The sequence below is a fragment of the Monodelphis domestica genome, chromosome 2 (assembly GCF_027887165.1).
Source record: "Monodelphis domestica isolate mMonDom1 chromosome 2, mMonDom1.pri, whole genome shotgun sequence".
NCBI classification, from domain to species: Eukaryota; Metazoa; Chordata; class Mammalia; order Didelphimorphia; family Didelphidae; genus Monodelphis; species Monodelphis domestica.
Genome location: NC_077228.1, coordinates 535,243,725 through 535,257,021, shown reverse-complemented (window position 1 = coordinate 535,257,021; position 13,297 = coordinate 535,243,725). Strand labels below are relative to the sequence as shown.

The 13,297-nt window shown below is 37.0% G+C and overlaps 1 protein-coding gene across 3 annotated transcripts in view; it reads right to left on the bottom strand.

Annotated features, from left to right (window-relative positions):
• Nucleotides 1-2,007: 2,007 nt before the first annotated feature.
• LOC100618834 (zinc finger protein 84-like) overlaps nt 2,008-13,297 on the bottom strand; it is a 31,585-nt gene continuing 20,295 nt past the window's right edge. For all 3 annotated transcript variants that reach the window (XM_056814423.1, XM_056814425.1, XM_056814424.1), the window contains 3 exons: nt 12,772-12,864; nt 7,901-11,155; nt 2,008-3,522 (listed from right to left, as the gene is read on the bottom strand). In XM_056814423.1, the coding sequence (XP_056670401.1) occupies nt 8,844-11,155; nt 12,772-12,864 (2,405 nt within the window). In that variant the 3' untranslated portion in view covers nt 2,008-3,522; nt 7,901-8,843. The remainder of the gene's footprint in view (nt 3,523-7,900; nt 11,156-12,771; nt 12,865-13,297) is intronic.

Sequence of the window (13,297 nt, the reverse complement as noted above, 5' to 3'; positions counted from 1 at the left end):
AACACAACCTTTCCCATTTTTCTTATCTCTTTGGGATACAAACCTAGTAGTGGTATTGCTGGAGCAAAAAGTGTGCATTGCTTTGAGCATATATAACCCTTTGAGCATAATTCCAAATTGCCTCAAGCCTCTGCCCAGTCCAGTCATTCCTGTAACTGGTTGAACTGATCCAATCATTCTGAAAAGCAATTTGGGATTACACAGAGAGTTGGGTCTGTTTCCCAAGGAGATCAGGGAGAAAGGAAAATAACCCATCATGGTTCGAAATATTTATAGCAGCTCTCTGAGTGGTGGCAAAAATTGGAAACTGAAGGGACGTCTATTAATTGCTGAGTGGCTAAACAATTTGTTATATATGATCACGATCCAATATTACTGTGCCATAAGAAATGACCAGCAGGCTAATTAAAAAAAACTTGGAAAGAACTACATGAGATAATGAACAGCAAAATGAGTAGAACCAACAGAACATGATACACAGCTACCAAATCAGTACTGGAAGAAGAGTGAATGTTACCTCCAGAGTGAACAGAAAAGGTGAAACAGGAAAGACGTAATTTGCATGAACATGTCTGTCTCCCAGATAATGCCTCCAGAATATTGGTGACCACGGAATTTCATAAAATTATTGTCCAACCATTAATTTTTACCTTTCTATGGGTTAAAGGGCACAGTTTAAGAGTGTTTGGGGCATAATTTCAAATTGCTTTCCAGAGTGTGTGGACCAGTTCACAGCTCCTTGGTGAAGCAATTTCACAGAATTTTAGTTGAAAGGCACATCATCTATCTACAACCTAAAAATGAAAAGGATCTCTACTATTCCATTCCAAAGATAACCCTCCAATATATGCCTAAAGATAGGTTCAAAGAGGCCTTCCTCTTGAGGCATCCCCACCACTTTGGGACAACTCATTGTGAGGGAAGTTTTGTCCCTCACGTTACCCATCCATTGTTCCTCATTATGACTTGTGGGGGGGGGGCACAAACAGAACAAGTCTAAAAGCTTTCTTTCCTTACCCCATTTGAAGACTGAATCATAACCCACCCCCACCCCCACCTCCGAAATCTGCCCAGTTTCTTCAACATATCTTTATATACCATGGACTCAAGGCTTCCATCATACTTCTCAAGATGCTCTCCAGTTTATAAATCTTAAGCCAAAGCACCCAAAAGGACAGTCTTCAAAATCAGAAAATCTTTGCTTCTTTTAATGCAACCTGATACTAGTTATTTCCATTACCAACTCTTCAGGAGTTTGGAACAAAAAATTCTAAAGATTGAACTACTTAAGTGACTATGAATAGGTTTCTTCTAGTCCCTAGTCTGTCCCTTGGCCTAATCAACCAGGATTAGCTGCTGCCATCTAATCTTCAGTACTTTTTCAGTCTTCTCAAGTAGACTGCTCCCAGGTACCCTCGCCTCTGAATCCACTCTTGGTCCAAGCCTTTCTTAACCTGTAGTTGTCCTTCCTTTCTTATACCCTCTAAAAACTGCAGTCAGTGGAAATTCCCAGTAATTATATCACTGTTGGTCTTTCCTGAGATTTGGTCCTGCTAGGATGGTCTCCCAGTGGTGGCTTGGATCACTGTCTCTCTAGGGCTGGTTAATGACCTGTTCTCATATAACTACACGTGTAGTTATGATTTTTTTAGGTTAAGACCAAGACTTTATTTATCTGCCCCAATAGATGGCTAACAAATATTGATTAGACAGTTCTCTTTTTTTTTTTTTTGAATTTAAATATATTTTATTTGATCATTTCCAAGCATTATTCGTTAAAGACATAGATCATTTTCTTTTCCTCCCCCCCACCCCCCATAGCCGACACGTAAGTCCACTGGGCATTAGATGTTTTCTTGATTTGAACCCATTGCTTTGTTGATAGTATTTGCATTAGAGTGTTCATTTAAAGTCTATCCTCTGTCATGTCCCCTCAACCTCTGTATTCAGGCAGTTGCTTTTTCTCGGTGTTTCCACTCCCATAGTTTATCCTTTGCTTATGGATGGTTAGACAGTTCTCTTACAAAAGATTTATTTCCCCAATTACACGTAACAAATTTTGATGTATTTTCTTAAATTATAACTCAAATTGCCTCCCTCCCCCCACCTCGAGAAAGAAAGTAAACAATCTGATCTGGGTTATACATATATGATCATGCAAACAATACTTACATATCTGGGTTGTTCTCTTTAAGAACTTCTAAGCATGCGTCCCCCACCTTGTACAGGTGAAGTTGATTTTTGGACCCTATGACAGTGAGATCACAAATTTACAACTAAGCTTTAATTCTCACATGCTAGTGGCTATGTGGGACAGTGGAAGGAACATTAGACCTGACGCTCATTTAGCTTTTCTCCAGCATGCGTTCCTTTCGATCTAATTAAACCCAAGTGGTACCTGAAGGGCTTCTTGTATGTGGTAGACTTATACAGGTTCTTCCCTAAGAATGGATCACATATTCCAGGAAAATTCCTGAAGCTCTTTACAAGTTCCTAGTATTTAGAGACTTTTCTCTAAAGCTTTTCTCTATGAGGCTATGAAAGCTTGATATCAGATTGAAATTTCTCTCAAATGGATTAATTTGAAGTATATCCACTTTGTTCAAATTTGTTTTAGGACCTCATAGGTTGCCCTTATGGTTCTCTAAACCAGTGATGGCAAACCTTTTGGGGATTGTTTGCCATGTCCCCCCCCCCCCCAATTTGGAGGTGGGAGCCAGGTTCCTAGCTGGCTCTTGCCCATGGGGACCTGGGGGCCTAGCAGGGGGGCTGCTGTCAGGATTCACTAGGCCAAAGACTAGTACAGTCTGGAAGGTGGGGGAAGTGGCTTCTTATTACAAGAGGTGCTGATCCTTGTGAGTCCAATTCAAATGCAGACCCACTCTACCTCAGCTTTACTCTGTCACAGAGATAGGCTGCTTATATCTGCATAACAACTTGTGCACCTGTAAGGTCAGCACTGTGCTAGGTGTGGAACTGCCAACTGGACTGTGACCCACCTGGGGATGGGGGTGGGGGCAGAGGGAGCACAGTCAGCCTTTTGGGGGTGGGGGTGGGGAAGGACAGTGTCATTCCCCAGACTGGTGAGAGATCTTTTACTGGGTGGGGCTGAATCTGATGGTGGGAGACTCTCACCCCCACCCCCACAGCCCATAGTCCCAGACAGTGGAGGGGAGTAGCCAGAGTACTCCACTTAGAGGAGGGAGTAAGCACAGAGGGGTTGAGAGGTGCAGTGGAGAGGGGGAAGGGAGCAGCTCCACTGGAGTCCCTCTGCCTTTCTAGTAACTAACTCTGCCTGGACAGTGCACATGTCCACAGAGGTCTCTGTGTGCCATCTCTGACAAACATGCCATAGGTTCACCATCATGGCTCTAAGCTATTATCACAGATCCCAGCTTCTATCATCTTGGAAGGTCAAACCATATTCTTTCCCAATTTTTTGATGAGATAAAGCTTCCTAACAGATGACTTGCTTCAGACTTGAATCCTTGGTTTCAATCCTGATCTGTTCAATAAGGGAATCTGAAACACAAAAAATAAGTCATTAAGTTTTTGTTTGTTATACTGAGAGAAAGGAACCTCTATTAGGGCAAGTTTTAGATTCTTTATCTTTCTTCAAAACGAAGATACTCTATTTGAATCAATCACTAAATCAAAAAATATCCATTCTCTCATTAGATTTTACTACATCAGACACTGAGCAAGTTCTCCAGATGGGAAGAAAAATAAAAAAGATTCTACCTTCAAGGAAATTAAATTCTAGTGGAAGAGAGTGCGCACACGTGCACACACACACACTAAAGGTTAGAAGGTAGCTAGTAAGTGAATGAGGCCAGAACTGAGTCCAGAGTGTTCCCTCACTCAAAGACCAGCACTTGATTCTCTGTGCCACTTACCAAAGTAACTAGATGGATGACCATTCAATTGCAGAGTGACTACTAAAACAATAGTAGAACATGTATGTGAGAAATGCCAAATACAGAAAGGCAAACACAAAACAATTGACACTCCTCTGTTGAAAAGCAAAGGCTGAGATGATCAAGGGAGAGAATGGAAAAAGTAGGAAGGGGAATAAAATCCAAGACCTCAATCATCTTAGAAATCAGCAGCATTGAAATCATTTGTACTTTAAAAAAACAGGCAAGATGAAAGGATCAGTCTAAATAAGGAGAGGAATCCAATAATACTGGACCATAAGAATAAATGTGAAAAAATTTCACAAGCCTAAGATAATGAAGCAGGCAGAAATGGGAAAATTACATATATGACAACCAATTAAAAAAAAAAAAAGCAAAAAACTGCTCAAAATCCTGAAAGGTGCATAACTAAAATCAGTCAATTGGAGTTGATATATCTCATGAGCTCTCTCTACTTTTGGGAGAAGATTGTCTGTGCAATTGACTACAGATAAAGCCAGGCACCCTGGGTGGACTTTGCGGAAAATGCTTTCTCATCTTTTAAAAATCTCTTTAGTTTCTCTTGTTATCAGGGATGTTAGGGATGGAGCCAAGATGGTGACTTAGTAGTAGGAAAAGTTGAAACCATTCTAACTATCCTTCCAAATGAATCTGTAGGAGGCACCTTAAAAGGATGGGAGTCAAATCAGGGCAAGTGAGGGGGCTCTTAAGAGAGCACAACTTGAGAGGTAGGCAGAGAGAGTTGAATTTAATGGGATAAGGGGGAGCCTGAAGCAAAACTGAAAACAGATAAGTGCTGACTGACACCCACCCGACCTACCTCACCAGAATCAGAACTTGGGCCTGGGCTGACTTCAGGAATTAGAGGCAGGGACTGGACCAGGAAGGAAGTACCTCAGACCTATCCTTGAGGTCTTAGACCCTGGCACCAGTACAGCCTGCAGAGAGGTTAGGTAGTACATCTGGCTGGGCCCTTTCAAGCATTCAGTACCGACTATGTAGAAGTCTACACAATCCAGGGCAAAGGTCAGCAGAGGAGAAAGAATCAGCAAGTAGCTTTTAAAGCTTCTAGTCCAAAGGCAAAAAAAAAAAGGGTGGGAAGATGAACAAACAGCAAAAGAAACATTTGACCCCTGGAAATTTTTATGGAGAAAAAAAAACAAAGAACAGAACCAATAGGAGATGATGAGATTCAAGTAACCACATGCAAAACTTCAACAAACATACAAAACAGGAATTGGTTGCAAATTCTGGAAGAACTTGAAAAGAATTCAAAATTAAAATAAGATAAGTTAAAGAAAAATGGGAAAAATAAATGAAAGTAATGCAAAAAGGAAATAATAGCTTAAAAAGAAACATTGGTCAGGTGAAAAAAGAGGCACAAAAATCCAATGAAGAAAAGAGTGCCATGAAAAATAGAATGGATCAAATGGAAAGGGAGGATGAAAATATCATGGAAGAAATTCAATCTTTAAAAATTATAATTGGACAAATAAAAGCTAATGACTTCATGGGACATCAAGAAACAATAAAATCAAATTAAAAAAAAGAAAGAAAATATGAAATATCTCATTGAAAAATAACTGACTTGGAAAATAGGTACAAGAGAAACAATTTAAGAATTGTTGGACTACCTGAAAGTCATGACCAAAAAAAAAAAAAGCCTAGACGTATTAGAAAAAAAAATTATCCACGAAAACTGCATTGATATTCTTGAACAAGAGGGTAAAATAGATATTGAAAGAATCCACAGATCACCTGCCATAAATCCCAAAATGACAACTCCCAGGAATATTATAGCCAAGTTCAAAAGCTCCTAGGCCAAGGAGGAAATACTGCAATTAGCCAGAAAGAAATAATTCAGATATCATGGAGCCTCAGTTAGGATTACCCAGGATCTGGCAGATTCCACAGTGAAGGACCAGAAGGCTTGGAATATGATATTCTGGAAGGCAAGAGAACTGGGTTTACAACCAAGAATCACCTACCCATTAAAATCGACTATATTATTTCAAAGGAAAGTATGGTTATTTAATAAAATAGAATATTTCCAAGCATTCCTGAAGAAAAGACCAGAATTAAACAGAAAATTTTAGTGAATACAAAATTCAAATACAAAATTCAAGAGAACCAAAAAAAAAGGTAAATAAGAGAAAAAATTTAAGGATTTCAATGGTCAAATTGATTACATTCTTATGTTATCAGAGATGGTTCTGTCATGTAAGGTAAGAGCATATGTGAACAAGAAGGTAATGTAAAAGTTGTAGAATGAGAAATCATTTCGTGTTTTGTCTAAAATGTTCAATTCATTACAATGGGAGATTACAGTTCGAGGCAAGGGAGAATGGGGGATGGGAAGAGGGATAAAGATAGAGACAACTTCAAAAAAAGGTAATGAAAGAGTATCAACAAAGGATCTAAAAGGACACATATGAGAAAGCTGAGTGAGAGAGAAGCTATAGAACTTTGAAACTAAAATGCTGAAGTGGTTCTGTATATCACAAAGAAACTAGGGAACAAGACCTGGAAATCTACAATTCCATAAGAAATTTTTCTTTGCTGTGGTTCTTTATATTCAGAAATATTTGTTTATTGATGGTACACAAGTTCAGAAGAGCAAAAAATTAAAATTGTATAAATCAAAAGATATCAACTTCGTTTAAAAAAGACACAAATTAGTAATATCCACCTTGTCTAGGTGAAGTTGGTCTTTGCACCCAATGACAGTGGAGTTCATAAATTTATAACTAGGGTTTATCTCTTATACAGTATAAGCAGCAGGATACAGTGCAAAGATAGACTGGGTGTCAGATTGGGACTAAATTAAATCCCTGCTCTGTAATTTTTCTACTGTTACTTTACATTTATCTCTACTGAATTTCATGTTATTAGATTTAAGTAATGCTATTTCCAAGGGGTGTACAAACTATGGTCTGTGAACCAAATTTGATCCACCATTGTTTTTGTGTGGCTTGAAAGTTAGGAGTGGTTTTTAACATTTTAAAATAAAGTTACTATTACTGTGAAGTTTATCCTATCTAAAAAGAAATAATCAGTGGATCAGATTGGCTGTAGTTTGCCAGCCCCTGCTCCATCCAGTCGAGATCTTTTGGATCTTGTCATTATGTTAGTTATTCTCTTCCAGCATCTTTCAAGCCTCCTCTTCTTTTCTCTATTACATTTGTCACCTACAAACATAGTAACTATGCACTATTCCTGACAAAAAAATGTTGAAAGTATGAAACAAAAATCCCACTGAACAAGTCTGGATACTCTGACAGTGAACCATTAACATTTACTCTTTGAATGTACTACATCCATAATGGTTCATTAGTTATATATTCAATGCTATAAGATTAAAGAGTTTTGGACTGAGAATTGGAAGGGTGCTCAGGGTCATCTAGTACATAACCACCTTATTTTACAGATGACCAAGGAAGAGTCAGAGAACCCTCAAATTGCTCAAGGTCAGAACAGGTATTTGGACCCTGATTATTTTACTCGAAATCCAGCATTTCTCACAATATTGTGTTCTAGTTTTTTTACATTCATTACATACAAAGGATTCCTTTAAGAACAAATCAATTTCTTTTTATTCTTTCATTCTTATTGATGGTTTTCTCAAATTCATTAAATTAAAATAGTTTTTGAGTATGACTTCAATGATGAATGTCAGGGAAGAACAAATTTAAACCTGAAAAAAATTATTACAAGTTTTACTAAGTCATTCAACAGAGAGGACAGTCAAAAACCGTTGGATCCCAGAACCCAACCACAGAAACAATGGAGGAAAAAACAGCTAATTAAACTGGAGATAGGTAGATCTGAAATTAGGTACACAAGATACTTAAAATGTGTATCTTAGAAAATTCCTTGCATCAATTTCCAGATCCTCGAAGATTTTCTATGATTTGAATGACCTCCTTGTCCTGGACTGAGCAACAATTCCAGTGTCTAAGCAACAAATGAATCTAGTTTCTTACCTTGCATGGCTAGGTTCAAATACTGCAATCAGGTTTTCCCGTATGGGTAATAACATTTATCCTATAACTAAAGGCTTTCTCAAAGTCATTCCTTTCAAATGGTTTCTCTCCACAGTGAGTTCTCTAGTGGGCAATAAAATGAAGGTTTTCTCATAGTCATTCCATGCAAAGGCTCTTCCTAACCAGTATCGTTTCCCTGATGTGTAGTGTAGCTTGACTGCTGATGGAAGCTTTTCCCACATTTATTACATTTAAATGGTTTCTCTCCAGTGAGAGTTCTGATGTTTTATAAGGCTTTGCATTCACTGAAAATTTTCCCATATTAAGTATATTCAAATGATGGGTAATGAAAAGTTCTTTTGAAGAGAAAGGTTTCCTACTGCATATCTGCAAAGGCATTTGCTATCAATTCTCTGCTATTAAGTACAGTTTGGCAACTCAAGATTTTCCAACACTCATTATTTTAAAATGTTTTCTTTGTAGTGTGAGTTTCCTGTTGGGGAATAAGATTTTTCTTATAATTAAAGTCTTTCTTGCATTCATTACATTCAAATGATTTCTCTTCAGTGTGAGGTCTCTAATGCTTGATAAAGTTTCCCCTTGTACTAAAAGTTTTCCCACATTGATTACATTTCAATGGTTTATCTCTACTGAGTTCTTTGATAGATGTGTTCTCTAATGACTAAAAGTTTTCTTACATGGATCACATTAAAATTATTTCTCTCCTGCATGAGTTCTCTAATGAATAAAAAAGCCTCTCTTGGGACTAACATTCAAATGGTCTCTTGGCAGTGTGAGGTCTCTGATGCCTGATAAAATTATCCCTTACAATAAAAGTTTTCTCACAATGATTATACATTCCAATGGTTTCTCCTCAGTGAGTTCTCTGATAGATAAGTATTCTCTGAAGACTATTAGTTTTCTCACATTTATTACATTTAAATTATTTTTCTCCTGTATGAGTTCTCTGATGGACGACAAGACTTTTCTTATGACTAAAGGTTTTTCCACATTTATTACATTCAAATGGTTTCTCTCCAGTATGAGTTCTCAGATGGATATTAAGACTTCCCTTTTGGCTAAATGCTTTCCCACATTCATTACATTTAAATGGTTTCTCTCCAGTATGAGTTCTCTGATGGGTAATAAGACTTTCCTTACAACTAAAGTCTTTCCCACATTCATTACATTCAAATAGTTTCTCTCCAGTATGTATTCTCTGATGGATAATAAATCTTCTTTTATGACTAAAGGCTTTCCCACATTCATTACACTGAAATGGTTTCTCTCCAGTATGAGTTCTCTGATGGATAATAAGACTTCCCTTCCAGCTAAAAGCTTTCCCACATTCATTACACTGAAATGGTTTCTCTCCAGTATGAATTCTCTGATGTTTTATAAGGCTTTGCCTTACACTGAAAGTTTTTCCACATTCGTTACATTCAAAAGGTTTCTCTCCAGTATGAATACTCCGGTGAGTAGTAAGATTCACCTTTTGACTAAAGGCTTTCCCACATTCATTACATTCAAATGGTTTCTCTCCAGTATGAGTTCTTTTATGGGCATTAAGACTTTCCTTAGAACTAAAGTCTTTACCACATTCATTACATTCAAATAGTTTTTCTCCATTATGAGTTCTTTGATGGGCAATAAGTCTTCTCTTATGACTAAAGGCTTTTCCACATTCATTACATTCAAATGGTTTCTCTCCACTATGAGTACTCTGGTGAGTAATAAGATTTACTTTCTGACTAAAGGCTTTCCCACATTCATTACACTGAAATGGTTTCTCTCCAGTATGAATTCTCTGATGTTTTATAAGGCTTTGCCTTACACTAAAAGCTTTTCCACATTCATTACATTCAAATGGTTTCTCTCCAGTATGAGTACTCTGATGAGCAATAAGACTTTCCTTCCAGCTAAAATCTTTCCCACATTCATTACATTCAAATGATTTCTCTCCAGTATGAGTTCTCTGATGGGTAATCAGTTTTCTTTTTTGAGTAAAGGTTTTTCCACATTCATTACATTTAAATGGTTTCTCTCCAGTATGAATAATCTGATGAATAATAAGACTTTCCTTCCAGGTAAAGGCTTTCCCACATTCATTACATTCAAATGGTTTCTCTCCAGTATGAGTTCTCTGATGGGAAACAAGATGCCCTTTCCGGCTAAAGGTTTTTCCACATTCATTACATTCAAATGGTTTTTCTCCAGTATGGATACTCTGATGAGTAATAAGATTTACCTTTTGACTAAAAGCTTTCCCACATTCATTACACTGGAATGGTTTCTCTCCAGTATGAATGCTCTGATGTTTTATAAGACTTTTCCTTGCACTGAAAGTTTTCCCACATTCATTACATTCAAATGGTTTTTCTCCAGTATGAGTACTCTGATGAGTGATAAGACTTTCCTTCCAGCTAAAAGCTTTCCCACATTCATTACATTTAAATGGTTTCTCTCCAGTATGAATTCTCTGATGGTTAATAAGTTTTCTCTTTTGACTAAAAGCTTTCCCACATTCATTACATTTAAATGGTTTTACTCCAGTATGAATAATTTGATGAATAATAAGACTTTCCTTCCAGCTAAAGGCTTTCCCACATTCATTACACCGAAATGGTTTCTCTCCAGTATGAGTTCTCTGATGGGAAACAAGATGTCCCTTCCGGCTAAAGGCTTTCCCACATTCATTACATATGTAATGTTTTTCTCCTTTCTGAATTTTCTGATATACAGTAAAATTTGATCTTCTGCCATTAAGTTTTCTGGATTCATGTAGCTTTTCTCTAGCAAGCATTCCTTTCAATTTAATTAGATCTGAGTGGTAACTGAAGGGTTTCTTGAATGTGGTATACTGATATAAGTTCTTCCCCAAGAAAAATGTATCACATGTATCAGGAAGATCCCTGAAGCTCCTTCCAAGTCCCTTATATATATGGAGACTTTTCTCTAAAGCTCTTCTCCATGGAGCAATGAATGCTGACTTCAATCTGAAATTTCTCTCATATGTATTACACTGAAGTACATCGACTTTATTCAAAATTGTTCTAGGATTTATTGTTACTTGTCTAGATTGTTTATCCTGGTTGCCTTTATGTTTCTCTAAATTATCACACATCACAGATTCTCTCATCTTGGGATGCCATGTCAAATTCTTTCCTAGTTTTTGATGAGATAATGATTCCAAGCAGATGAATTGCTTCAGACTTGAATCCTTCATTTCAATTCTGTTCTCTTCAATAAGGAAATCTGAAACACATAAAAGAATTCAGTAAGCTACTGTTTGTTATTCTGAGAGAAAGGAACATCTATTGAAGAAAGTGTTTGATTCTTTCTCTTTAGTATCAAGAAGAAAGATATTCAATTTGGCTCTCATTCTATTAACAAATATTCACTGTCCTATTAGGTTTTATTATTTGCCAGGCCCTGAGCTAACCCTCTAGATGGGAACAAAAATAAAAAATAGACCCTACTCTCAATGAAATTAAATTTTAAAGGAAGTGAAAACACATATATACACAAAATAAATAGAAGGTAACATTAAAAGTCTGATAACAGAAGTGAGCCCAAAGTCTTTCCTCACTCAAAGACTAGGACCCTATCTTCTGTATAATCTAGCAAAGTAAAGGAGGTGAATCCAGTATTACTGGAACATAAAAGTGAATGTAAAAACTTTCCACAAGCCTGAGAGAAGGAAGCAGGCAGAAACAGGAACATGACACACCTACAACAAATGAAAAGGGAAGAGTAAAAAACCTCATAAAATCCTGAAAGATATAGGATTATAATCAACCATGGCAGATGTATCTTGCTTTCTCCTTTATTGAAAGATTCTCAGTGTGGAACTGACTGCAGATGGTGCCAGGCATATTGAGTATACTTTGAGGAAATCCTTTCCTTATGTCTTATAATCAACACTAAATACTGGTTCCAAGGTAGAAGAGCAACAAGGGATTAAGTGACTTGCCTAGGGTCACACAGCTAGGAAGTATCTGAGGCCACATCTGAATACCGAACCTTCTGTCTAAGACTGATTCTCCATCTGCTGAGCCATCTAGCTGCCCCTAAAAATCTCTTAAATTTTTATTTATTTTTTTATTTTACCAGGGATGACTTTGTCATATGAAGTAAAGGGTAAGAGTATATGTGAACATGAATGGGATATAAAAATTGCAGAATGAGACATCATTTTGTGATGTGGCCAATGTGATCATCTTATCTTACTTGACACCATAATTCATTACAATGGAAAGTTAGGGTTTGAGGCAAAGGAAAATGGGGGTAGTTAGGGAGAAGGAGGAGATAAAAATAGAGACACTGTCAAAAAAAGGTAATGAAAGAGAATCAATGGAGGACTTAAAATAGCATATATGAGAAGGTAGAGAGAGAAAGCTAAACAACTATGAAACTAAAATGTTGAAGTGATTCTGTACTTTTACAAAGGAACGAAGGAAGATGTCCCGTAGAGCTGCAATTCTATAATTAATTTTTTTTTGCTGTTGTTCTTTATATTCAGAAATATTCATTGATGGTGGAAAAGTTCAGAAGAGGGAAAAATAAAAACTTCAAAGAAAAAGGTAAAATCAAGATATCAACTTCTTTTTAAAAAGGACAAAAATCAGTGATATCTGCAAGAAAAAGTATTCAAATAAGTCAATAATTGCAAAATTTTAAATGAAAACATCTCTGATATTTTAGAATAAATTAAACTAAATGAAAAGGAGTGTTATAAAAATTTAATGCTAATGGAATTTTGGAGAAACAGACATGTTAATCCATAGTTGTGAAAGTCACAAGTAGTACTTTGATCTGGCTACCACTCCACAAAGGAAACAAGTGGTCTTACCTCCTTTTCACCTACTCACCTGGAGAAATGCCTGTCCTAACTTCTTCCTCTCGATTCCATATATCTTTTCTCTTCAACAGGAAGGTCAAATCTGGTCTGGAAACAGGAATTCCTGAAACAGGGGGAGAAAAAAAGCTATAAAGATTGAAATACTCTTGACACAGTGTTTCTTAGTTTTAAAAATAATTTATTGGAGGAGTTGCAGCAAGATTATGGAGTAGCAGCAGAGGAAGCTGGCAATGTCTTGAGAATCCTCCCCAACCAAACTTAAAACGGTGCCTCAAAAATACTATTGGAGTGACAGAAACAACTGTCACTGACAGAAACAACAAACAAGGGGAGAGCATGAAGCAACTATTTTGCAGAAAAAACTTGAAAAGTAGGCAGAGAGGATTTATTTCACTGGGGTGAGAAGGGAGAGCATCTGGAAGCAAAGCCATGCACCAAGACTACAAAGTGCTCCCCTCCCCAACCACCATCACTTAACTGATCTAGGGTCTGAACATGGGCACAAGTGTGAAATTGAGATTTATTCTACCCTACTT